General features: G+C 45.6%; 1 protein-coding gene across 7 annotated transcripts in view; it reads left to right on the top strand.

Annotated features, from left to right (window-relative positions):
• The window catches only part of PTH1R (parathyroid hormone 1 receptor), a 122,891-nt gene extending 98,153 nt beyond the window's left edge, over nt 1–24,738 (top strand). For 6 of the 7 annotated variants that reach the window (XM_080383194.1, XM_080383195.1, XM_080383193.1 and 3 more), the window contains 5 exons: nt 1,178–1,244; nt 4,793–4,887; nt 6,842–6,983; nt 8,137–8,178; nt 9,234–20,060. In XM_080383194.1, coding sequence (XP_080239320.1) covers nt 1,178–1,244; nt 4,793–4,887; nt 6,842–6,983; nt 8,137–8,178; nt 9,234–9,596 — 709 coding nt within the window. In that variant the 3' untranslated portion in view covers nt 9,597–20,060. Of the gene's footprint in view, nt 1–1,177; nt 1,245–4,792; nt 4,888–6,841; nt 6,984–8,136; nt 8,179–9,233; nt 20,061–21,648 lie in introns of those variants that run through there. The other variant, XM_080383190.1, reaches the window with a different exon arrangement.
• The last annotated feature ends 6 nt before the right edge of the window (nt 24,739–24,744 follow it).

The raw sequence follows: 24,744 nt of genomic DNA, 5'->3' as shown, positions 1-24,744 counted from the left end.
CTTCTTTGGTCCTACACATGCACCCTCATGGCCTCATACCCTTACAGTATGCTGAATGAAGGATCCATAGCATCCAGTCTTCAACCCCCCCCAAATCACGTGTTTCCCCCATAACGCACAGTGGGTTTCATTTGAACACTAAAGTGTGGGGTCCCCAGGCAACTTTTCAAGTTACGTTGCCTGGTAGAACACTGCTTTCCAAATGGGATTTCGGCTCCAGGCTTGGAAGGATGGAGCAGCACAGCTACTGGTGTGACGCATCGGCATTGGCACGGGCTCGCCCTCGCAGAGCCTCTCCGTCAGCACCGCTGGTTTCTCTGCCCCTGCCTCTCGCTTTCCTTGAATAGCTGCCTGGGCAGCATTTGGCCAGTGAAATGAAAACTTCAGCTGCCATGTGGGGGCTGTCTGGGCCAGATAAAGAAAACCCTGTGGCACTCCTCTCCCCGGGGTTGGAGAGAATTCAAACAGAGTAATTAACACTGAGTGACCTTATTCAATGGCTTCTGGAAACACCTGGGAAGAAATAGTGTTCAGCCCCTTCTTGGCAGATGGAGGACCATAGCCCAATGTCCATGCCACCAACTGTTTGCCCTTCCAGTCCTCACTTGGATAAAGGCTGATGATGAAAAGGAGACAAAGAATTCTGTGGGGTATGGCTGGGTCTCCCTGCACAAGCAGGGCTGCAGGAAGCACAGGAACGGAATGTGCAATGACAGCATTAGTCCCCGTCACCGTGTCTTCAGACGGGACCTGTGGCCATGCAAAGTCGGGCGGGCTTTTTCCAAGGGGTAATATTAAGCCATTTCAGCCTCTCTGATTTTCACAAATGCTGGATTGCTCTTAACGTAGTTTTTTTCTGGTAGGGAGGTGAAGAAGAATTGGAAAAGGGTGGGTTCCTGCCCAGAGGGGACAAGAGCTGTGGAAAGAGCTGTTCCACCATCTGGAGAACATAACTTTACATGCATTTAGTAGTGGTTTCTGGTTTGAATAGTGTAAGAGCAGGAGAAGGGCTATTTCAAAGCCATGCTGACTGGAGGCAGGGTTGGAGCTGGGTCCTTCCACTGCAACAGGCCTGGGAGGATCCCACCATTCCAGGCTGGATTTAGCCAATGGGACGTTTCAGCCTATTGCTTTTTGTAACCAAGGATTTCCTGATGGGATGTCAATCTCTTCTCAGGTGTTGGGACTTGAGTGCTGGCAATTTAAAATGGATTATTCAGGTGCCCATCCTGGCAGCTATTGTGGTGAGTACTGGCTGGCTGCAAGAGGTGGGAGGCAGCGCCTTTGGTCGCTATAGGCTCGGCGGGATGAGTTGAGCCAGGTTTCCCTGCACTAATCACCCTGTGAAAGCAGCTCCTGCCTTGATAGTGTGGAGTCTATATATATCCAGTTTAAGGGCCTTATATTTGACCTGCCTGTAAGTTCAGTAGCTGTATACAGCAGAAGGGTTTATGAGCAACATCAGGTTTTGCTTAGAAGAGAAAAATGAAACAGGGGTAAGACCCTAAAATAATTAATGAAACAAACATTCAAGCCCAAATATTCCCAACCCATGCGATACTGGAAACCCTCAGGGGTCATAACACCTTCTCACCAGGCATCTCCAGTGGGAAGAACTGGAATGTAGGTTCCATAGCTGGACCAAATCTTTTCCCGAGGCACGCTTCAATGCCATCAGATTGTTTCAGACCCAGCCTTCTGAACTGATAAAAGCTTGGGATACCTCAAAGGTGGGGAAAAAAGTTAAACCATCCCAGCTACGATCAGACATGATGTTAAACACTGATGGAGGATTACTTCAGCCCCCACCCAGGAGCCAGATGGGACAGAAGGGATATAAGTGACATTATCCAGACACAGGACTAAGCTCACAAGCTAGAGAGCTCATTGTAAGATGTGATTATCTGCACAAGTGGAATTTGGTGGGTAGTTATGTGTTTGTTTGAGCAGGGTCCTAATTAGCTGGAGAACATGCTTTCACGGCTTTCAGTAATTACCCTCTTTCCTTCCTCTGTCTCTGTGGTTCTTCATTAGTCCATCTTCTGATGGTTAGGTGAGAGATGCATGCAGAAGAGCTTGTCCACTCCCACGCATCCAAGTTCCCCATTACATTCATCCACAAGTAGCTGAGTGGAGTCAGTAGGAAGATCTCTCTAGTCTTCAGAGGGGCATGCATAAAGCTCTAGATACTTCCTTCTGACTCATAAAGAAAATCAGACCGTCTGCACATAAACAGCAGGAAAGTTTCTGGGGTGAATATGCTCATATGGGCAATTAGGTGAGCTGCTTTGGACTTGGGGGGCTTTTTTCTTCATCTGAATTTCTTTTTGGTGGAATATCTCTGCCTGGCTCTAGCAATTACTTCTGTGACTTGAAAGAAACGACTCACCAAGCCCACATCATGGTCACTGAAAACAAAATAGTAGGATGGAGAAGAAAGTTCAGATAGTTCAGCTAGATGAATGCCAGCAACCCCATTGCATTTAATTTAAAGCCCAATTAGCAGAGGAGAAAGAGCTCAATTGAGGCTCATCCTTGTAAAAATAATGTTTCTCCATGAGGCTGTGCTGTGCTTGTACCCTAGCTATTTGCAAATGCAGCTATTTATCATGCAGAAATATTCTGTGGGTTGTTTCTGTTTAATTTCTGTGGGTTCATATTGTTCATTTGGCTGCCTTTTCAATTCCCACACTAGCTGGTCATACGTTGCTGGACTAGAAGTTATGCATTTTCTGGATGTACTTGCAGAGAATTTGGAGGTTGAGGGGCTTAAAATCCCTCCACTCCAGCTTTGCTGCTAGCTTTGATGTTATGCAGTTGTCTGGATTTCTTCTGAAGCTGAGCACATGTTTCAGGAAGTCAGAGGAGTTCCCTCCTGACTGTGATAAGGTTGGACATCTTCTTTTAGCCGATAAATGCAGAACAAGATCCCACTTCTGAGCCTTTTTAAGCTAGAAAAACTCATGAGAAACAAAGCCTGCTTTTTTTTTTTTTTTCCCTCCTTTCAGATTGGTTTCCAATGAAAATGAATTCTATGCCCCCAGGCTGTGTGCTTCTCTGCCTGTCGGTCTATCCATCCCTCCCTTACAATTTCTGTGCCAGTCAGTAAATTCCAACCAAATGTAACTAAGGGAATGGGGTTGCATGGATGTTAAATTCCCACAAACCTCATGAAAACAGTCAAATAGATAGAGGAGAGAAATTCTACTAATGCCCCTTCAAAGGAAAGGGTGTAGTACAGCTTTACCCCGTTTTTAACACAGAGGAGAGCTGTTCAATATGAGTTTGCACCTCGTTAAAGGAGAAGGAATCCAACCACAGAAGACAAAGCCATAGCAAACCGGCCGTGTTCATTCAGCGGCTCAGGGAGCTACTTGTTTTAACAGTAAGGATAATTAACCATTGGAACGACTTACCAATGGTTGTGGTAGGATCTCCGTCATGGAAACACTGAAACCCAGATCTGCTATAGCTCAAACAGAAATGAATACAAGGAGGTCTTACGGACTGCGTTTTGCAGGAGATCAAACTAGATGTTCACAACAGTCCCTTCGGGCGTAAAACTATGAGCCTGTGTGTGGCATGGAAATTTGTTTCCTTGAAATGTTGCTATACTGGCATCTGAGAAGTCAAATGACTGCCGCAAGTCTCCAGAAAAAGCCATGGGCATCCGTGTTAGCCTGGCAACATGGATCTGCCCAGTGCAGATGGTTACGGGATGGTTCTGCTTGTGGCCTTGCCCATAGTCCTAAGAATGGGTTTGTCTGGGGCAGCAGCAGGTGTGATCCCAGCCCCAGTGAAACCAGTCTCTGAAAAGCTCCAGAAAGCCAAGAATCCCTCAAAGATCTCCCTATTTTTCATCTCTGTTCAGTGCCAGGGTAGCCATGAGATGTTGCCGTTATCTTTTGCTGCATGGGTCACCACACACGTGTTCCTGTAGGACTAGATTAACTTGACTGAGCAGCTGGCCGCAAGATGAGTCCACAGAGGTGGCTCCCTGCATGGGAAGTAGACATTACCTCCCTGCTGTCCTTATCTGGTCCATACTAAACCGTCTTCCAGAGGGAGGGTTAGCAGCCAACATACAACTGAAGTTTTATGGTTATATTGCCCTTCTGCGTTCTTGATTTGTCATCTCTAGTTAAGTCTACTCTGTGTCTTCATCACAGTGCAGTTTTCTTGCTCTTTTTTCCTTTTGCACATGGAAATATGGAAAGGCATCCTACTAATGCATCTCAGCCTGAGGAGATCTTAATCCTGGGTGGGCTGCAAGAGACAAACACAACCTAATTTCGCTCTGCTCCCTAAACCCCAAACTAAGTTTGAGAAATTTGTGAGGCCACTGTTTGAAGTTTAAAAAAAAAAAAAAATGATGTGGAAAATTCAGAGTTGTCTGTAGTCCATACCTCAAAACGTTTGGTAAGCACAGCCTTATATATTGATCTCATACCCAACTACCCAGTGTCTGCTGGGCTGGCTAGCTCAGGTATAGGTGTTTCCATGTGAGATGCACACACCTTGTCAGGGAATGTCATTCCCTTCTCTCTCTCAGCCATCCAGGTTAAGCACAGCTGACTAGAACACACCAAACACTGGGTCTTCCCAGGAGGAGCTTATCCCTTTCACGGGACAAGCTCTCCCAGGAGGAGCTTCATACACAGCATGGTCAGGACCCTGCCACAGCGCCTTGACTCATCTTGGGGAAAGCATTGACTAAACAACGCTACCATCACCTGGGTCTTTTTTAACAGTTATCCTTTCTTTGTTGTTTCTTTTCCCCCACCTCTTCCAGGTAAATTTTATTCTTTTTATCAATATTATCAGAGTCCTAGCAACCAAGCTACGAGAGACGAATGCAGGGAGGTGTGACTCAAGGCAACAGTACAGGTAAGTCACATAGCCTTTCCACTTTTTGGGAGATGTCAAAGTCCTTGTTTCACCCCATTGACTACAGAGGGAGCCCAGGGTGACTAGTTCATGGCGTCTGCACTGTAGATGTCTAAAATAAGATGAGAAGAATTCTGTCTTCCAAGTCTGGTAATGCAGAATGAATCAACTGCAGATTAAACATCTCCTAAACTTTTCAAAACCAACTTGGGGGACCAGCCTCATAGGTTAAAAGAGGAATTCAGTCTCTTCAGCCAGTTTGGAAGTGGCTGTGCCGGCCTTGAACCAAAAGTGGAAAAGTAAAAGCATTATTTATGCTGTTGAAGCCCCTAAAACTAGTACCAATTTATTTATTTCTATTTATTTCCCTCCTGTGCTTTGTAAAACTCGGTCTATTTGTTAAATCTCCCCTTCAGCAAGTGTTTCAGTGCCTTTGCTGAAATAAAAAAATTATTCCCAGCTCTTTGCTGGAAATCTGGCTTTTCCTTGTTTGTTTTGTTTTCTTTTGTTCTGCCAGCTCTTCTCTCTTGATAATTTGGGATATTTGTAGCATGGTCAAAACTGGACAGAAAAAGCAGATTGCTGAGACACCTCGGCTGCTTGAGAGCTCCCCAGGTTTCTCATAATCTTCCGAGCTCGACTGACCAGCATGACACATGCAAAGGGGGAGAGCAGAACGATTTGGGCTGCAAACCATGAGCTCATTGCTACCATCCCACTCGCCAAACACAAGACATTTCATTTGAAGCAGCAATGAGATTTGGCAGGAAAACACCTCTCCATTTTTCTTTGCTGCCCTGTCAGGGCTCTGATTTATCTATTTATTTATTTACCCCTGGCTGAAGTTTGCTATTAATTATGGTTTGGATGGGACCTTCTCCTTTTAATGTGTTAAATTCCCTCAGTGGTTTCCAGTTGCTGGACAGAGGAGGTACCAGGTCTTTCTGGTAGTGATGTCTGCCCTTCTCAATAATTGCCTGCACTTGGTAACTTGCTCTAACTCTTGGCAGAAAGTTTAATCCTTCAATTAATATCACTTCCAGGAAAAGCTGGTTCCCTCAGGCAGAAACCCAGCCAAGTAGTCAGGGTTGTGCCGTACCTCCCCCAGTCCCCAGCACAGGCCCTACACTGAGATGGAGCTACTGCTTTAAAAAGGCATTTCCCAAGTGATACTGCAGTCCCGAGCATCTCCTAAGAGTGTTCGCCTTCTGCTTACCCCATAGTGCACTGTCCTTCTTCCCTTGATATCCAGAGTAATTCTGCTCCTACATGCACCTCCCTCTCCACCAGCTCTGCCCGTTGCACAGGAGGCACTAACCCAGGGTGGACCTTCATGTCTTGCCTCAACAAGCAAGCAGAATCATTGAACAGTTGAGGTTGGAAGGGACGTCTGGAGGTCGTCTGGAGGTCATCTAGTCCAAACCGCCCTGCTCAAGCAGTGGCACCTACTGGCTGTACAGGACCATGTCTAGTTGTTCTAAGCTGAAGCAGAGCCATCCTTTTGGGAGAAGGGGATTTAGTGCCAGTCAGAGGCTGAGGCTGGAAGCAGCAGCGCCCATTTCCTTCCAGTCAGCCTTCCACGCTCTACTCATGTTCCTGACCCAAAGCTGGGTATAGTCTGAGGCTGAAAAAGACACCTGAGTGTCTTCATCTCCAGTACCTACAACAGCATCACGTGGGGGAATACATGTGCAGAGGGTTAGACTAGCACATCAAGACACTCTGGAGGATGGGCTGGGTCGTGTCACATGCCATAAGAGAAGCAACAGTTTGAAACTGCAGGTGGGCACGGTGCCTCTGTAAATGTAAGGTATCCAAGTCTAGCCAAGGGGACACGTAAGCAAGAGCAAAATTATGCACAACTCACACTCAAGGTATGAGGTGGGCAAGCCTGGCTGGCAGGCTCCCTCCATCCACTAATTTCCTCTGTGTCTTTCTTTCTTTACTGTTATAGGAAGCTGCTGAAATCTACCCTCGTCCTTATGCCTCTGTTTGGCGTTCACTATATTGTTTTCATGGCTATGCCATACACAGATGTGTCAGGGATTCTTTGGCAAGTTCAAATGCACTATGAAATGCTGTTCAACTCTTTCCAGGTATTGTAACTGTTAAAAGTATGGGGGCAAACTGTGAGAATGTCATTGGGAGAGGGGGGAAATTGGAGCACAAGGTTGTCTTTGGAAGCAGGACTGTTTTTACAATACGTCAGTTTTCATTCACAAGGCAATTTGACAGTATTTTCACGTATAAAGGCTCAGTGTGCCAACAAAAAAAGTGTTCCTGTTGAAAGATAACTTGCCCCACAAAATATTAATCTCTTTAGATCCAGGTTAGACGTAAGCTGGTGGAGATCCACAAAGATATGTTGTTTCAAATTAGCTTCCAATTTGCTTGTCCCAAGTTCTCTTTCAGTCCTGTGAGCAGATTCCTCAGTTCTAGGTTTGGGCAAAAGGCAGGTTCCATCACAGCGTTGGTCCCGTACAAGACACAGCAGCAAGAATAGGTGACTCTCTACAAGCAGAGCAGTGTTTGCTCTTCACCACACACACTCCCCTGAGAGGTTAGCTTTTGGCTCGCATGCTGCTGCCTGTTGTCACGGTTACCCAGCGTGGCTGATGAAAGGTGGACAGTGGGCCTGGACAGATGGCAGTTTAGAGAAACTGTAAGGGAGATGGGGACCAAGCTTGTGTTCGTGTGCTTCCACAATTCATGTTGGGTGCAGACAGGATAAAATAGTGCGTGACCTCATTGGGTAAACTATTGGCCAACAAAAAGATGTGGATGGATTGCTCACATGTGAACTCCTTCGCTGATCCCACTCAGCCAGTTTTGCTCCATACACAGGCTGCCCCACTTATAGCCAGAGCTGGAAAAGTCCCATCAGGACCATCTTCCACCCTCCCCTCCTGGAGCACTGGAGATACTTGTAAACACCTCTGGTGGAGTAGACCCCACCACCTTTCCAGGCACCCATCACCATCTCAGAACCTTTGAAAAAGTTCAGGAGTGAAAATAGACCTGTTAGCTAGAAAGTGACCCAGAGGGCTTATATAGTCTATCAACTGCAAGGAAATGTCTGTGTTTATCCCTCTCTCATGCACTACTGAGCAATGCAAGGTTTCTTGCGCGTGTTGTGCTCATCAAATTATGAATGCTCTTGATTTCAGAGGAACACTGGGATGCTGGGCAGCGCCATCAGAAAAGATGCAGCAAAATTAACATTATTATGTTGGGGTTTTTTCCTTCTAGGGATTTTTTGTTGCCATCATATACTGTTTTTGCAACGGAGAGGTAAGTCACCATCTTCTTAATTATTTCCCTCCTTTGTTAGGTTAGTTCCACACACAGACGGACGGTGGGTGCACAGCAGCATATCCTCACTTATTCTAGAGACACAGCCCTGTTTTGCAGTCAGTCAAAGATCTGTCAGTCCACATAGAAAGTTCATACCCTCGATTTTGATCACGTACAACATCCAGGTCAATAGGTCACCAAGAAATGAGCTGCTGGAAGTAGCTAATGGAGAAAAAAATGGGAACATACAGGTTTTTCTTTTCTCAGCACAAGTGCTCTTTAGTGCTGCTTAAAGTCAGATCTGTGGCAGGAAAAAAAAGTGGATCGATAGAGTAGCTGCCTGACCAGCAAGCCCTTTGGATTGCCTAGGCTTTTTTGACCTTTTTTTCCTATTTCCAGAGTCATATGCTTTAAAATCTTTGTTTCCATTAGTCCCCCTGTGGCTGCAAACTAAGATACTAGATGGTCAGTGCATGCGCACTGGGAAAGAGCAGAGCTACTTTCATGGCCTGGCATAAAAATGTTTTGGCCTAAGTCTATGTATGGATTTTTAGGGATTTATGGATTTAAGGATTGCAACTACAAATATGCTGCTTATGTTCTACAGCATAAAACCAAGATAAAATCCATACCATAAAGGGAATTGATCTCATCCTAATGTTAGCCATCTCGAAGTGGGATACTTAGTCTACAATAGTCAGCTAACTCCTTCCCAGAGGAAATTTCTAGTGACTCAGGCACCTCTGGAGGTAGTTCATCCCTGACGTTCATGGCACATTGAGAGGGCTTTCTCCTTAATGTGCTGCTTACCTTCCCTTAATCCTGGGAGAGAGTTAACCGGTATTTTCAGTTAGATGTTTTCATCCATTCAAGCTTTGCAATGTCAAATATTTCATTTGGAAAGGACATATTTAATGTCAATTTACTGTTCCTTCCAAATTCCCTCCCCAGAGAGTTTCTCACCCATTCTGTCAGTAGATACTACCTCCTTCTGATAGTGTCTGCCCCTCTCTCCTCCCACTCATGCTTTTTTTCCCCTCCTTGTCTCCCAGGTCCAAGCAGAAATAAAGAAGTCATGGAGCAGGTGGACATTAGCACTTGACTTTAAAAGGAAAGCACGAAGTGGGAGCACAACCTACAGTTATGGACCAATGGTTTCCCACACCAGCATCACAAATGTAGCCACAAGAGGAGCACTTGCCCTCCATCTCAATACGAGACTTATACCAGGGACCCTCAATGGACACCGGAATTTGCCAGGTTATGTAAAAAATGGGTCCATTTCTGAAAACTCCATGCCTTCTTCTGGACCAGAGCAGTACAACAAAGATGAGGAGTACCTGAATGGCTCTGGGCTTTATGATGGAGACAGACCCACAGTACTTGTTGAGGAAGAAAGAGAGACAGTGATGTAAAGAGAGGAGGCAAAAAAAGAAGGAAAAGGATGAAAAAGGTTCCTGGAGAGCATTTAGTGGGCAAAAGAATATCAGGCCACGCATCGGATGCCAAGGGTTTCCATACAGTTTCTCTGTTATGTGGAACGAGAGGTTAAGTTATATGGGAAAAAAAAGTGAGCCACCAATGTGGCCAGCTATCGATCACATGCATGTACTCAGTGATCTGTGTCTCCCTGGTGTTAACAGAGGCAGGGCTATCCAGAGCGGCTGGCCTTGCCACCTGCTGAACAACAGCGATACTGAGGGTTTGCGAGGGAGGGTCGCAAAGCAACACGTGGTCCTTGGACCTCTTGGAGAGCGTGGGCAGCCAAGGAGGACAGGAGGCTCACCCAGTAAAGCAAGAGTCTTGCAGGCAGTGTACAGTGCCATCTTCTTGCCAAGGGGTACAAGCCACCCTGGGCATCACCGTCTTCAGATTGGTTTGTGCTTTCCTGGTAAAGTCTGCCTGGTAATACCCACAACACTGGTCAAGACCCTTTTGGGGGTCACAGCTGCCCGGCCTTGCAGACAAGCACTCAACACGGACAGCTCAGTACTACCAGTCTCATGTCCTTCCGTTGGGCAATCTCACTCCTTGGCAAAATGCTCCTCTGGGGTGGGCACAGCTAACAGCTCACGGTTGCTAGATGCAGGCAGAAAACTCTATTCTCCCCTCCCTGACCTGAGTCCCAGTAGAAGCCAGAAACCAGTGCAATTTTAGGATGGAAAATGTGGTTATCAGAATGTGTGCCACTTTTGTTCTTCCAGATGCAGCAGTGGAGAGGGGCCCACCAAGTGTGTCAAGGCAGGGCGGGCAATTTGGAGATCTTGGGTGTGTGCACCTGTGTGTGTGTTGCTAAAATCAGTTCAGAGGATAGCCAGCTCAGCCCTCTCTTTCTGTGGGTGCTCATGGAAACAGGCTTCAGCCATTTTAAAAACCTCTAAATTGCTTCTCATTCTGCGCTTTAAATGTCCAGTTTCTCACTAGCCCAAACCCTCATGAGGAGTAAGACTCCATCAACAGTCAGCCCATATCACCCAGAACAGAGCCAGACAAACCTACCTTTCTGAGATCTAACGGCAAATTTGCCGGATCAAAGCACAGGGATTGCTGGGGGATGGCCACCTTCTGAGCATCTTCTGCACTTCACTGCTCTTTGTGGTTTGGTCACACACACACATATGTACACTGGGTCAGACTCAGCTGGTGTAAACAAGCCTAACTTCAACCAAAGTCCCTGTGTCTGCCTACAGATGCTCAGATGAGGAGATGCTATTGCAGTTGCCTCTGATGGGAAGAGCACAAGGAAATACCTCCTTCCTACAGGAAAGAGAGACCAGGAATATTTTGTCACCCTGCAGAGTATCCCTTGCTGGTGTTTTGGTTTTTTTTGCAGGGTGTGTTTTCTGATAGAAACCACCTTTGGCAGCGATGGAGAGCTACAGTCCTTGTTGGCCAACAGTGCGTTGTGCTGGGGCTGTTTCACACCAGCTGATCATCTAGCGAAGGGTTTCTGCCAGTTTCCAAGCATGATACAGAATTGCCCAGAAGTGGAAAATTAGGAACAGTGGCCAAAATTCCTATTGCAGCATGTACTTCCCCAAGGAAGGACTCGGGCTGAGCCAGCTTGGACCCCCCCTTCAGCCCCTGTCATCACCATTCCCTTGCTGCAGTCTAAGAGTCAGCTTCTCATGGTGCTTTTTTTTCTTTTTCTTTTTTTCCTTCTTTGCAAGTTTCTAGTAACTGAAGCATTTTGACCTCACCTGGCTCTTACTCAAAGGGAATAGGAAAGAGGTGTTGGGAAAGGTTGCAGCAGTCCTTTAGGATGCAGGCTGGATCAATGGGATAATGTACTCTCTATCCCAATGCTTTAGATACAGATGCTGGGTCACATCAGCCAGCACTTGTGATGCATCCAGTCAATGCAGTCAGCTGGTTTCCTATGGGCAAATTAAGGACTAACTTCCCCAAAACTTGGAAGAAGGCCAGGAAGACCAGTTGGGATCTTGACTCTGCATCCCACATCTTCTTTACACAGCCTCTCAGGGCCTGATCCAAAGCACAGCGAAGGCAAGGAGAAAAACCTCCTCCCTTCAGCATCTCTTGAGTTTTGGATCCAGACCTGGTAGGGGATGTGGTGACTGAGAGGGAGTCCTCTGCCAGGCACTGAAGCACCTCTCCACCAGCTGCAGACGTACATGAGCAGGTCTTTAAAAGCCAGTATTTATTTGTGATGTTCTTTTCTTGTCTTGCGTCATTGAAATAAGTCAAAACTCATCACAACCATTTACCACCAAATGGCAGCTATTGAAATGTAAGGTTTTCAAAGAATAATCTTTTTTCATGCTCTCTCGTTATTGTTGTTGTTATTCACATAACGATGCTAGCAATAGTATTACAGAGAAGTTAAGTCATCTTGCAAGAGAAGTCAACTCCAGTGAAAGTTTGGCATGGAGAGCTAACCAGCTCCGCGGCAGTTTGGGCCAGCCCAGCTACACTCGCTGCTCGCCTTTCCCTCACAGATGCTGCTATGGCTTCTGGAGGCAATCAGATGGGGCAGACATTACTAACAGTCAGCTGCCAGAGTGTGTACAGCTGCATCATTTAGTATCCCATGTGGCTGAACTGCCGATGAGAGAGAACACTGCATATGTTGGCTCTGGCTTTCCATCCTTCCAGAAGTATGTTGTGCTTAAATCCTGCCAAGTAGATGCAGTGACCCTCCTGATTTTCTCGCTCAAAGAAATTTCCTAGTATCGTTTCACTGCTGGAACAAGGGGGGAAAAAAAGACAAAAAAAAAAAAAATATCCCACCAATGACTCACTATTTGCTTGTGTTTGTTACTGAGAACTCAAGTTTAATAACATGTTTGACAATCACTTTACAAAGTTCAAGGAATTAGCAAAAGCCATAAAATTATTTATAAACAAATACAACACCCCTCATAAAATGCAGCCCTCACTTGAAATGCATTAATCACTGGGTTATTTAGAATAAATGTCTAAAAACTGTTGTTAAACATAGATAAAAATTACAGGCATGAGTGATGTACAGGGGAAGAAATCTTTTCTTAATTCTTTCAATTACAAATCAGACATAATAGATATTATTTTTTCTTTCTGGTTGTCCAGGTGCATGAACAATATTCATGCAAAAACTGGGAAAATGCTTGTACCAAAACAGGGGAATAACTGTCACTAAGGTATGGCAGACTGCACATCTGTCAAAGCCTGTTCCTATCATTCCTGGGCTGATCGTAAACTCTTGATTGAGTGTGTAGGCCACAATCTGTTACCTAGAGATACAAGGACATCCTTCACTGGTTTTAGCGAGGAAGGAATCAGACCTGTCATGTCTAAAACCAGAAGAAACCACAGTTGAAATATGTGGTTGCAATTTGCCCTGGAAGGGCATCCTGCAGGCGCTCAGCCAAAGCCTCCATCCAGAGTGGGGTCCTCCATCCCCGGAGATGCAGACATTGCTCAAGGACAGCTTACCCCATCCAAAGGTCTGAGTCCACCTGGGATGACAGCCCCTCCCCTGTCTGATTTATTAGTGCAAACGTAGTCCCGAAGGCTACAGAAAACAGAAGGGTGGTGAGGTGAGGATGCACTCTGTGATTCATCCCCCGACCACTGCAAACCCTGCAGGCAGGACAGGGTTTGTGCCCATCCTGATTCAGGTCCAACAGGGCACCATGGAGCAGAGAGAGCAGCTTTGGAGTCAGTGTGCAGCAAACACACAGGCAAAGAGGTTTTCTTAAGTTCACTTCAAGGAGGCAGAGGTCCAAAGGAGCTGGTTGCCTGAAATTTTTCTGATTTTCTCTCCTCCATGGTGTCGCATCTGTGCCCCTTTTCTTCCCATCCTGCGAAGCAACACTCAGGAGTCTCATAGACCCTCTCACTTCTCTAAGCCTGCGGGGCTGGCACAGGGCCAAGCTGTGTACTGCAATACCCCAGCCCACTGGCTCACACAGGGAGGAATCTCCTTGCCCATCTTTTGGATGGGTGTCCTCTTCTCCAGTGCCACAGAGATGTTGGGTTTGGGTAGGGAACCTCACCCCCTGACAGGTTCATCTCATCGTACCAGCCCTGCACCTCTTCTATCCCCATCCAGCACCATCTGCTCTTCCTCGTGAGTCCTCCCTACCTGATCTACCTCTTTTCTGGAGGGACACAGAGCTGTTAAGCGTTCCTTAACCTTGTGTTTCTCAAAGATGACTTTTGGCAGAAGCCTTGTAATTTCTTCTTTGCCTGGATATGTGCAGACAAATGTTTTTACACCTATATACTGCTTGGTCTTGGTTCAGATGAGATCATGTCTTGTCCTATCCCTCACCACTCCTCAGCTACGCTTCTTCTTGTCTGATACATATTAGAGCCAAATCAGTTCACAAAGATCTCCCAAAATCAGACCCTTCAGCCAAGGTTTGGCTTTATTTATCTGTCTATGGGCAATTGGCTGAAGGTTGTAGAACATCCACAGTTCTGGTAAGAATTTTCCATTTTTTAAACTATGAAGATACATGAAGAGGGAAGAACTCCAGTACTTTATTCCTGTTTATTGTTTTGACAAATTCAATGTCTGGCTTATAAAAGTTTTTAAATTCCAGGTTCTGATGTTTCAAAATGTTAAGAAACCTCATGGCTAGTTTTGGTTCTCTTGCTTTTTCACTGGCTGATTTTTCTGCACACTTTCCACCTAGAAAGCTTCAAGCAGAATTACTGGTGATGAGGAGAGTGGTCAGTATATCCCTGAACTGGCCCAAATCTCTCGCTGTGGTCAATGACTCTTTCACCTGAGATAGGACTGCATGAAATGACAGAAAGCACTTTAAGAGTTGACCTTTAAGGGAGAGGTTGTATGAACCTGTGAAGTCTTTTAATGTGCAACATTTCTTCTTACTGGTGTACGTGCTTTTCTCCACTTGCTGGTGCCCATGGGTTGGCTGAAAACCAGTCTGTGCCCTGTCATGGGAAGTTCACATCTTCTCTGGCCTTATCTGAATTTTACAACATTTCAGCTGTAACAGGAAGCAAAGGAAGCAAAGGAGCCAGCAGATCTGGGGCAGCAGTATTTTCCAAACGTAGGGGGGTAATAATGGCTCCTCAGCTGTGTAAACTGCCACAGATTGGCATTGCACTGATGGCTGCAAGTTGCAGAGTGCTTGGCAGGTGAGGACGCTTTGTTTTAAGGCTGTGAGCAGGTTAACAGAGGTCTTCACCACGGCACCTCCCTGCTGACAGCACCTGCCAGGGAACAGATGATCTGCACCCTCAAGCAGGTCTAGGAAAATCAGGGTTTTTTCAATGAGCTTCATGCTGGAACAGGTTTACTGTTTGATTTTTTTGTTATTATTTTTACTGCTCTTTCTGATGGGCTGCCACATTCTGCAGGGTAAGCAGAGGACATACAATATCCCTGGCCAGCTACGGAGCTTTTCAAGCATCCAGTGTGATACAGAGTAGATTTTGTATCTCATTCCTCTAGGGTATCTTGAAATGAGAAAAATATTAAATTGTAAAGGAAATGAGTTTGTGAAAGACCCTGTAAATAAATTTCCATCGTGATTGGCTATGGCTGTCTGGGTTTGCCTGGAAAACATAATAGTTTATAAATTGTATAAGTAAAATAAAGAGCATGTTCATCTCTGCGGACATTCATTGGAAGGCAGTTCTCCTGGTTCTGCCCATGGAAGTGAAAGGTTGAACCTTCCAGACAGCAAATACTGTTGGCTCAGAGAAATGTTTTGTTTTGATGGCAAATACTGCCATCTGTATAAAAACTATTTGGTTTATTCTGTTCTACCCAAACTATTTTTGCAACCTCTCATAAAATCAAAATTCAAGCTTAGCTCTTAGCTAAAGGTGGGAGAGCAAAAGAAAGTAGATATGAGTTGTTGTAAAGACACATAATTAGCTGAACAATAATAAACCATAACTCCACCACTTTGATTTTTTGATATATATATTACATATATATATAGAAAAATTATATAGATATAATATATGTGAGAGGGTTGTGTGTGTCTATATATATATGTATATATATATATAGCCTGGAAAATGCAGATTGAATTTGTTTTCATTCAGGAAAAAGACAAAATGGATAAGAAAAACAAAAAAATGCAGGTTGGCTTTTTTTTTTTTTTTCCCCCCCCAATAATGCTCAGTTGGGCAGAAATTTTAAGCTGGAAATCTGGTCTCCTTGATGTTTCCGTGTCCTCCTCGGCCTCTCTGTAGTGAATTTTCCAAAGGTTATTATGAATGAGTTGGGATGGAGAGATGCATGGACATGTGGTTCAGATTGCCTGTGACCAGCTACTGGTCATTTAAAGCTCAGAGACATCAAGCAATCCTGTGCTGAAACAGAGATATCGCTGATGTGCCTCATTTAGTGGTTAACCCCAAATTAATTTGCTGTGTATATATCAAGTCTTGTAATAGGCAAAGGGTCTCCTAATGAGGATGCTACTTTACTCAGTGCTAATAGTCATCTTCACTGGCTGCTCTTTGGTCTGTAGGAGGTTTTGGAGATTTTAGAGCAGGTATCTTCTACTGTGAGTACAGCAGTTGAAGCTGGGACCAAGATGTGGTCTTTTGGCAGTGCTGGCAGATCCCATGTACCTCCTTCACCTCTAGCATTAGGCTGATGGTGGACCATTGACAGGTTTAGATCTTTGAGGTTGCCTGTCCCTAGCAGGTAAAGAAGCCCACAAAAAGGGCACCAGCAAGGTGGACACCCCTACTGTTTATATCGATCCCAAATTCAGATTGGTTGGAGTCCTTCTCTAAACTTAACTCCTTTTTTCCAAACTGGACCTACAAAACAACCCTAAAAACTTATTTAAAGAACTTGGTTAAGTATTTAATTTTCTATTTTACCTGGATGCAAATCCAGGATATTTATTTTTTTTTCTTTTACAGCTAGAAGCCAATCTCAACTCTTAGTTTCAAAATCAATCCAGAGCATTGGGATGAGAACGTGTTTCGCTCAGATCAGCTGCACAGTGCCCTAGTGCCATCATACCCATCAGACGGGGTTCAGAGCACAGGTGGCAGAGGTGGAAGGTCACTCCATCAATACAGTCTTTTGCTCTTGGTGATTTTGTAAGAAAAGAGCACAGAGAGCAAGAAAGAGACTCGCCGTCTTTGCACCAGACTTAAGAAGGGTTGTAAACAATAAAATAGTAATTATAAGTTATCCTCTGTTTATTCCATCAGGTTCTGTTGAGTGCTCTGATGGGGTGTGGGCAGTGTCTGGCTTTCTGGCTTCTCCCATGTGGACAGAGCTCTCCATGGCGGATGGAATAGCTACAGCGAGTGGACAGAGTCATTCAGAACTGGTCTCTAGGGCAGGACAGTTAGAAACAGGCCTGATGTTGATTTTATATTCATTGGCAGAAGGCAGGATCTACTCCACTGAAGGCAATCGAGTTAGCTCGGTCTAATGCCAAGGTAAAACAGATCTGAATCTAGACCACAGCTCAGAATTCATGTACAATTTCCATAATGGAATTAAAAGAAAGCTTCCAGCTCTTGCTACAGAAATGCTCTGCTGAGAATTAAAGACCAGGCTTGCTGTTAGGGATTAAATAAAAGGACACCCAAGGCATCAGCTGTCACATAAAACAATCCCGTTTTATCTGTTACTGACCAGATTAGCCTGTTCTCCCCACTAATATACACTGTGGTCACCTAGCCACGCCCAGCTGTTTCAGTTGGTAGGGATTTTTCTTAGCCCTTTTCTTTTCTTTTCTTTTCTTTTCTTTTCTTTTCTTTTCTTTTCTTTTCTTTTCTTTTCTTTTCTTTTCTTTTCTTTTCTTTTCTTTTCTTTTCTTTTCTTTTCTTTTCTTTTCTTTTCTTTTCTTTTCTTTTTTCTTTTCTCTTGTCTTGTCTTTTCTCCTACTTGCATGTGAACTCAGATCCTCCGAGTTTTCATGCTGTCTTCCAGGTTTAAACTAGCCCTGCAGTATACAAAGTTCAAGATAATATCAACATTTTGCCAGGAGCTGGGAGGCAAGTGGGGAAAAGAATGTCACAGGGGAACATTAAAAGAAATGTTAAGTAAGGTTCCTCTGAAACCTTTCCCACGGACCAGGGAAAGGTTTACAAACCTTGGCACAGCATTTCATCCTCCAACTGAACTCGCTCATGTTTTGTTTATAGAAGATGTTGAGCCATTTGATATGACCTGCAAATTTCACACAATGTCTTCCCACTGTCTTCAGAGGGCTTGCGGTTAAAGCTGGTACACTGCAATTGAATATTCCTGTTTAATTTAAGTTTAATATTCTGATCTGCTCCTGTGGTTTCTGCATCCTTCTCTAGGTTGGTATGTTAGTACTTTTTCACGGCACACTTGCAGGACTGTTCCTTGAACTGCTTTTGCATCTGTGGCAAGTGGTCATTCATGGCCCCATGTGGGGCCATCTCCCCTCCGACCGTCTCCGGACGGCGTTGAGGGCTGACAGCAGCAATGCTGCTTTGGGAGGGAGCCGAAGGCAGAGTTTGCAAGAACAGTGCAACAAGCTTTTTCCTAATTCAGAACGGGTTTGCAAGACTCCAGCAAGGCAGGGCAGGGCTGGAAATCAGCTCGGAGTCTGGCAGGGGCCAGGAACAAAAGAAAAAGTTATGGAAGAGCTGACCCACATGATCGTAAGTAATTAGGAAGTCTTATAAATGTGGCTGCTCTCCAGGCAGAGCTCCCTATCCAGCACAGATCTGTCAGAGGTCGCACAGTTATGCTGTCTCCTGTGCTGGGGGTTTCTTGAGAGAGCAAATGGGGAGCGTCTAACAAAGTCAGTACAACTTTCTCTTCTTCTTCATCCTTACTGGCACTCTTCTCTTCTTTTTTCACCTGAAACAAGGGGTACATTAGAACAACCTCAACATGAGAACCTGGAATTTAGACCCATTTCTCCCCACAGATTAACTTCTCCCTGCAACTGTAGCAATTTTTTCCCCAGCACATTAACTAAGGAAATTTACAGTATTTGGTTATCTCCCTCAGACTAAGGGTTAATGATCCTGGGCTAGCGATGGCGTGTGCAGCAACACAGATGTGCTGGCATCAATTTGGGACAAAATCCTGACTCCATGGAAATCGACAGCAAAATGCCTGTTGATTTCTATGGAGTGGGTTTCCCCCATAAATTCTGAAGAGGAAAAGGGTAATGATTCAAATAAATTAACTCCTCCATTCCCAAAACCTTACTTGCCATCCATGTGTCCTTTTGCTTTAGCCCAGCAGCATTGCAAGCCCAGGAAGAAGCCATCAGGCGGCAGGATGGTCTGAGTGGCTGTCTTCTCTCCTGAAATGCTTCACGAGTGACAACATTAGGCTTTTGTATTGGTATCAGCTTCTACATGTGGGGATTTAGGATGTGGTAGGTATTTGGCTAGAAAAAGGCATGGGATTAAAGTGTTTGAGATAGATGGGATTAGTGTGCACTGGGTTTCCAAAATCCCCAGGCCTACATCCTCTGAAATAGAGATTCAATATCCACTTGAAAGACCAATTAAAACCAAGCTTAATAGAAGGGTGTTGTCCAAACAGGCAGACCTCAGGTACCTAAAACAGAAGACAAAACAATGACTTCACCAGAGAAGCAGCATCTATTTAAACCAGAGCATTACAACAGGCATAAACCCTTCTAAATACAAAGCCGGGTGCTTCTTGCCAGACCAAGCTTTTACCTTTTTATTTTTCTCTGTCTAAATTAATCATTCTTCTTTGAGAGCTGCAGGGGAGGATGAACAAGAAGCCATTTGTTGTTAGAGGTGAAACGTTTTAAAGGACAGGTGGTATGAGGTAATGCTGGTGGGAGAGGACAGTCAGTGGCAGGAGAGGAAGGACAGGCAAAACCAAGCACCGTCACCCAAACCCATCCCCTCGCCCACCCTCGTGTTCAGAAACAGTCCATCTCTTGCCATCTGCATGAGCTGCGGCAGGCACGAAGAGACAGACCTGCTGCTAAAACTCATTGCTTCATCTCAGCAGCTTCAAGGTGACCCAGCCGTGGTGGTCACCAGAAGTGATGGGGTCTGGGCATTAGAACAAGGACTCGGCCATTCCCAGCTGTCTGCCAGGCTCTGCCCGGGGAGCCTGTTTTCAGGATATTGGCTCCTTTTTTCTAGTCTGAGCAGGAGGGAAAGGAGCTGCGGTGTTTTCTTCCCCCTCTAACATAACATGAGTGCTTTCACTGAAGTGTTTTTTAAGACCTTCTTTCACTTCAGAAGAGGGACAAAACCCAAAAACTAAAGGACAAAACTGTGATTTCATTCTATGTGTTACGAGGACATTGCCTTGTGTGTGTCATCAGGCAGGCATTTGGTTTACATTCCTCCACTTCTGCTTTCTGTATGGACCAAAGTAACAAGCGGAAAATGACAAACCACAGGTGTATGTAAAAGAGAATTAAAATAAAAAGAAACCTTTATTGATTCTCATGAAATACTTCTTCTGTGTCTTTTCCTACAGGACTCAGAGCCTCAAAAATCCTTCAGGGGCACCCTTAGATGGACGTGGGCTAGGTATTCCTCCAGCTTCACAAGGAAGGAGCTCCATGAGCTCCTCCAGTTCATTAAGGATACAGGCAGATGGGAGTGAGCTATGTCTCTGGAAACCTTTTGGGAACACCTCCCACAGAGTGCCTTAAACACCCGCTTAAGCTAGGAACAAATCTGGTCAGCTCTTTTTGGAGCTCCAGCTTCTGGAGACATGCTAAGTCAGCTGCTGATAACCTCCTTCTGCACGGTTTAGCTCTAATAGCTTCTAAATAAGAAAGCTGATTTACTGAAGCTGAAGTTTAAGGCTTTTCTTCCTAGAGTTTAGACAAGAGTGTGCTTTGCACAGGAGGACAAACTGGGCAGAAGTGCTCCTTGCCCCAACATTTAGCCCATCACCTACACTCAGTGGGCTGTGTACCACCACTCCAGCAGCAGTGACACTCCAGCAATATTTTCAGGAAAGCCATCCCTGGAAACAGGGAGTAAAAAATTTCTGCTGGGACAAAAGGCAGTTGCACAAACACTTGCTCCAGATGGAGCTCCGTGGGCCTTGGATGAGAATGAGATGGGCTGAGTGTCTTGATCCCATTCACTGATTTCAATATCAGCATCAGATAACATCCAGGAGAGAGAACAACCACCTTGCATAACGTGTTCAGCCTTACAGAGCTCCTCATGCTTATCCCAGTGGGGTGCCTATAGACCAGGAGTCCTCAAACTTTTTAAACAGGGGGCTGGCACGCGGATGAAGTGGCAGGAGGTCATCTGCGGCTGCTTGGTTTCCCCCCCCAAACCCCTGGTGGGGCCGGGGGGGGGGTCTGTAAATACCGGGGGCCAGATTGAGGGCCCTGGGGGGCCGTATCTGGCCCATGGGCCGTAGTTTGAGGACCCCTGGCACAGAGGAATGAAGGCAGGTTAATTAACATTGACAATACACAGCTGTGGGCTGGCTTCAGGGGCGGTGGGCTGGCTGATGTGGATAAGGTGCAGCTGTGGCTGGTTCCTGCTAAGTAGTTAAATAGCTCCAAGGGGGATAGAAGGGGAGCACTGGGTGAAGGGAGATCTGGAAGAAGCAGAGGGAGGAGAGAGTGTGCCCTGGATGTGGGAGAGACAAGGAGAGGCCCTGGGAGAAGCAGGGGGCCTGAATGAGGAGAGGCTGGCTGGGAGAAGGAAGAATCCAGATAGAGCAGAGGCAAGGAGCAGGGTGGACTAACCTGAAGAAACAGCCCAGACAGTAGATGAACCTTTGAAACCTTGGGGGGCATTGGTGGCTGTGCTGGGGCAAGGTGTGGGAACTACCTATTGAAGTTAACGTGGGATGGTAAAAGCCCTGTTGCAGCCAGCTAGTTTTGATAGTGCTGTGACAGGTGCCTACAATGCCACTTCAGTGTGATGCAGGAGTAGCTCTGACTACTACCCCACTCCCCCTGTTCACACACAAGTAAGCTTTACTCACAGGTTCAAACCTGAATGCTAGGTGTCTCTCTAGTGATACTCCAGATCTTTGCTTCCATCCAGGCTTTCTTTCACCTGAATGAAGAGGACAGAGTATGCTGCAGCCATCCATCTCCAGGAGTCCTGGTCTCAGTTCTTCTCAAGTGCAGCATGGATGACTTCAGACCCAATACAAGCTGGTAAATGACCAGCCATGCAGGTAACTATTGCTTGAGTGATACAGTTTCGTAAGTCTGAGCCTTCCCCTGATCTCACATTAAGACTGAGTGTTTTGAGCATCATTTGCACAAATTTTCACTGGAGTAAAAGGGTGCATGGCATCTCTCTGGCTGTGGGCCTAAACATCATTTGGAGAATGCAGTAGAAAATTGCAGAACAAAAATAAAGCAGTGGCAAAAGTTGGACAATCCACCCTTTTTTTTCTCTCCCTAGTCTCAAAGCACGGTGCCTTCTAGCTCTGTTGTTCCAGTGTGGTTGCAGTGGCTATTTTGAAGGATGCTCTCATGCCACCTGATACACTCACAGTATCAGTGTCATGACGGGTGCCTTGTTCCATTCACAGCTATATGATGCCTTCATCCAGCATGGCACAAACAATGCAGGGAGGTTCCCTGGAGCACTGCCCTCGCAGAAAGCGAAAGCTGTAACCGGGCACAAGCAAATCCTGCTCCTCCTGAGCAGGAAATAGAATCCCAGTAAAACCTAACCAGTGGAGACCTTTACAGAATGTCATCCCCACTGGCTAGACTGCTCAGTACTTTCAAGCACTCCTTGGAACTCGTTCCTCCTGTAACCTTTCCCCTCCCATTTACCCATTCCAGAACTAAATGGTTTCCAAATCCATAGCTAAGCACTCAATTTGTGTTATGCACAAGGCTCAAGTTAACAGCAACTCTTGCTTCAGGCAGTCCTACGTGAGCCTGGGGGTATGTTCTACAAACAAATGGTGAGTTCAACCAGCTGGTGCCAGGTGCACACATCCTGCATCACTGGTTCCACAGCACCCAGCTGCTTTTTCTTCCCAGGCATCACCAACCAGGTGACTTTCTGCATTATCCCATTCTGGGGTAGCTTGGGTAGCAGGTTCACTATGCTGGGCTGTTTATGGGCATGGGTGAAGCAAGAGCAGCATGGCAGCTCCTATGCTGATAATATGTGTGATGTCTAATTAGGTAGAATCATTCTGCCATTCTGAGGAGCAGAAAGGAATATGACCAGCACAGTCTGATGTTTTCCTGCAGGGAACTAGTGGTGCAATGAGCTGGCAGAACAAAGGCAGGCTGGGTGCATTCTGCCTGGAGTTGGGCTGAACCCCAAATGTTACCCTCTGCTAGTGAGCACCTATGCATACCCCTTGATACTACTCCCACCCATGCTGCCAGAAAGCTCACTGTTAAGATGATTTCTCTCTGACTCTTGCCTGCATTTTGAGCCAACAGTTCAACCTAGCCAGGGGCAGGCGAGAGCTAAGTGCCCTTAGGTGTAATCTAGGTGAACCTGGAAAGGGAGGTCATAATACTGGAGCAAAGACAGATCAACAAGGCAGATATCTAGATTGACATAAAAACATGCATATTTTTCCCCCATGAGAAACAGAAGTCTGTTTGCTGCTGGCTGAGCAGTTGGCAGTTCCAAATCTCTTCAGTTCTCTCTCAAAGAACAAAAACTTCACAAAGAATTTTCCGTTTCTCTGTGCTCCACTGAATGCCACAAAGATTAACAAGTAATATTAGCTCTGCTGAAGTACCCTCATCTGCCCATGGAAAACAGAGGACATCTAAGCAGCCAAACTTAGAGCAAGAAAAAGAAATTAAATCAAAACTATGTCTGTTTGGAAGTAATACCCTTTTCAGAGAAGAGAAGGATTGATATCTGCCAGAGTGCTAACAGCTGGTTTTTATATGCAGTATGGTATAAATTTTCTGTAGGAGGAACTCTGGATGCAACAATGGTGAATGATTTATCTGAAGCAGCAGGTGTATTGCGAACCACATTTCAAGCTGTTTTGTGTGTGTGTGGTGAAGAGGAGGGCTTCATCATCGAGTGGTAAATTGTGGCCACCTATGCAGTAGGATGTGAGCCAACTAGGCTACTCTGTGAGTCTATCTGGAGTATATTTACTCCAGCATCAAAATAGCTCGTGTAATGCTTGTTGAATGTGCTTTACAGCCTGCTTGGGAGATAGCGATGTAGCAAAATCACTACTGTAAAGCAGGAACCTGTAACTCTGATTTTTAAAGGCTGCTCATTCCTACTTGATGTACAGTCCCTACTAGTCTGAGAAGGAATTAAATAGATGGGCCCTTCCAGCCTTAGATTTCAAGCCTGATTTTGCAAGGTTTCTGTCCAAGTCTCCTCCAGTGTTGTCCTCTCTCCTGAAGGAATAAGCAATCCTGGAGGGTGTCTTGGTTCACCAGCAGTTGAACAGCAGCCTTCATTAACCTTTTTGGAGGAGCTACAGTGTCATTCTGGATACAAAGCCAGTCTATTAAGCAGTGAAATCTCCAGCGGGCTGAACTGCCTCTTTTGGGGGTCATGGCGTGAAAGGTTCATGACCACATGAGGTCCCTCACTGTGGGAGAGCCCAGGATTTATACTGTAGCTGGGAAATCTTTTCTACCCAGCTGTAGGAATTGCTTTTTACCCGTGACAGCTCCAGACAAGGCAAGCCCAAGCCCATTCTCTGGCCTCTCTCCCATACCATGACCAGGCAGTCTAGATCCGAGTGGTTAGCAGTGAATATTAACAATTTCCATCAAGCACTGGGGGTCACAGAACAGGAAAGAAACCCTGATTCTGAAAACACGTGAGATACCGGTGTCCCAAATAGAAAGGAGGGAGTTGTGTGTGAACGGGAGAGATATCACTGACCAGATGCAAACCCAGCTCTTCCTCATGGCTCAGCGCCTACCTAACAGCAGATAAATGCACGTACGCTGATCGTTCAGTTAGAAGACAGTATCTGCAGAGAAAGTGCTGAAGGAAACTGAGATGAGACCAGGAAATATTTAGCCCACATGTGAAATAAAATCTCTGGACATGAGAGCCCTGAAAGTGTTACAGTGCCGAGGTGAGATGAAGGGAGCAGGAGAAAGTATGCAGAGGAATTAAGTGAATAAACGACCAGGGTGAGTCCGCTGGAACAAGAAATGTTTTTAG

The sequence above is a fragment of the Falco punctatus genome (genome assembly GCF_963210335.1).
Source record: "Falco punctatus genome assembly, chromosome: 4".
NCBI classification, from domain to species: Eukaryota; Metazoa; Chordata; class Aves; order Falconiformes; family Falconidae; genus Falco; species Falco punctatus.
This window is presented reverse-complemented; position numbering and strand designations above follow the sequence as displayed.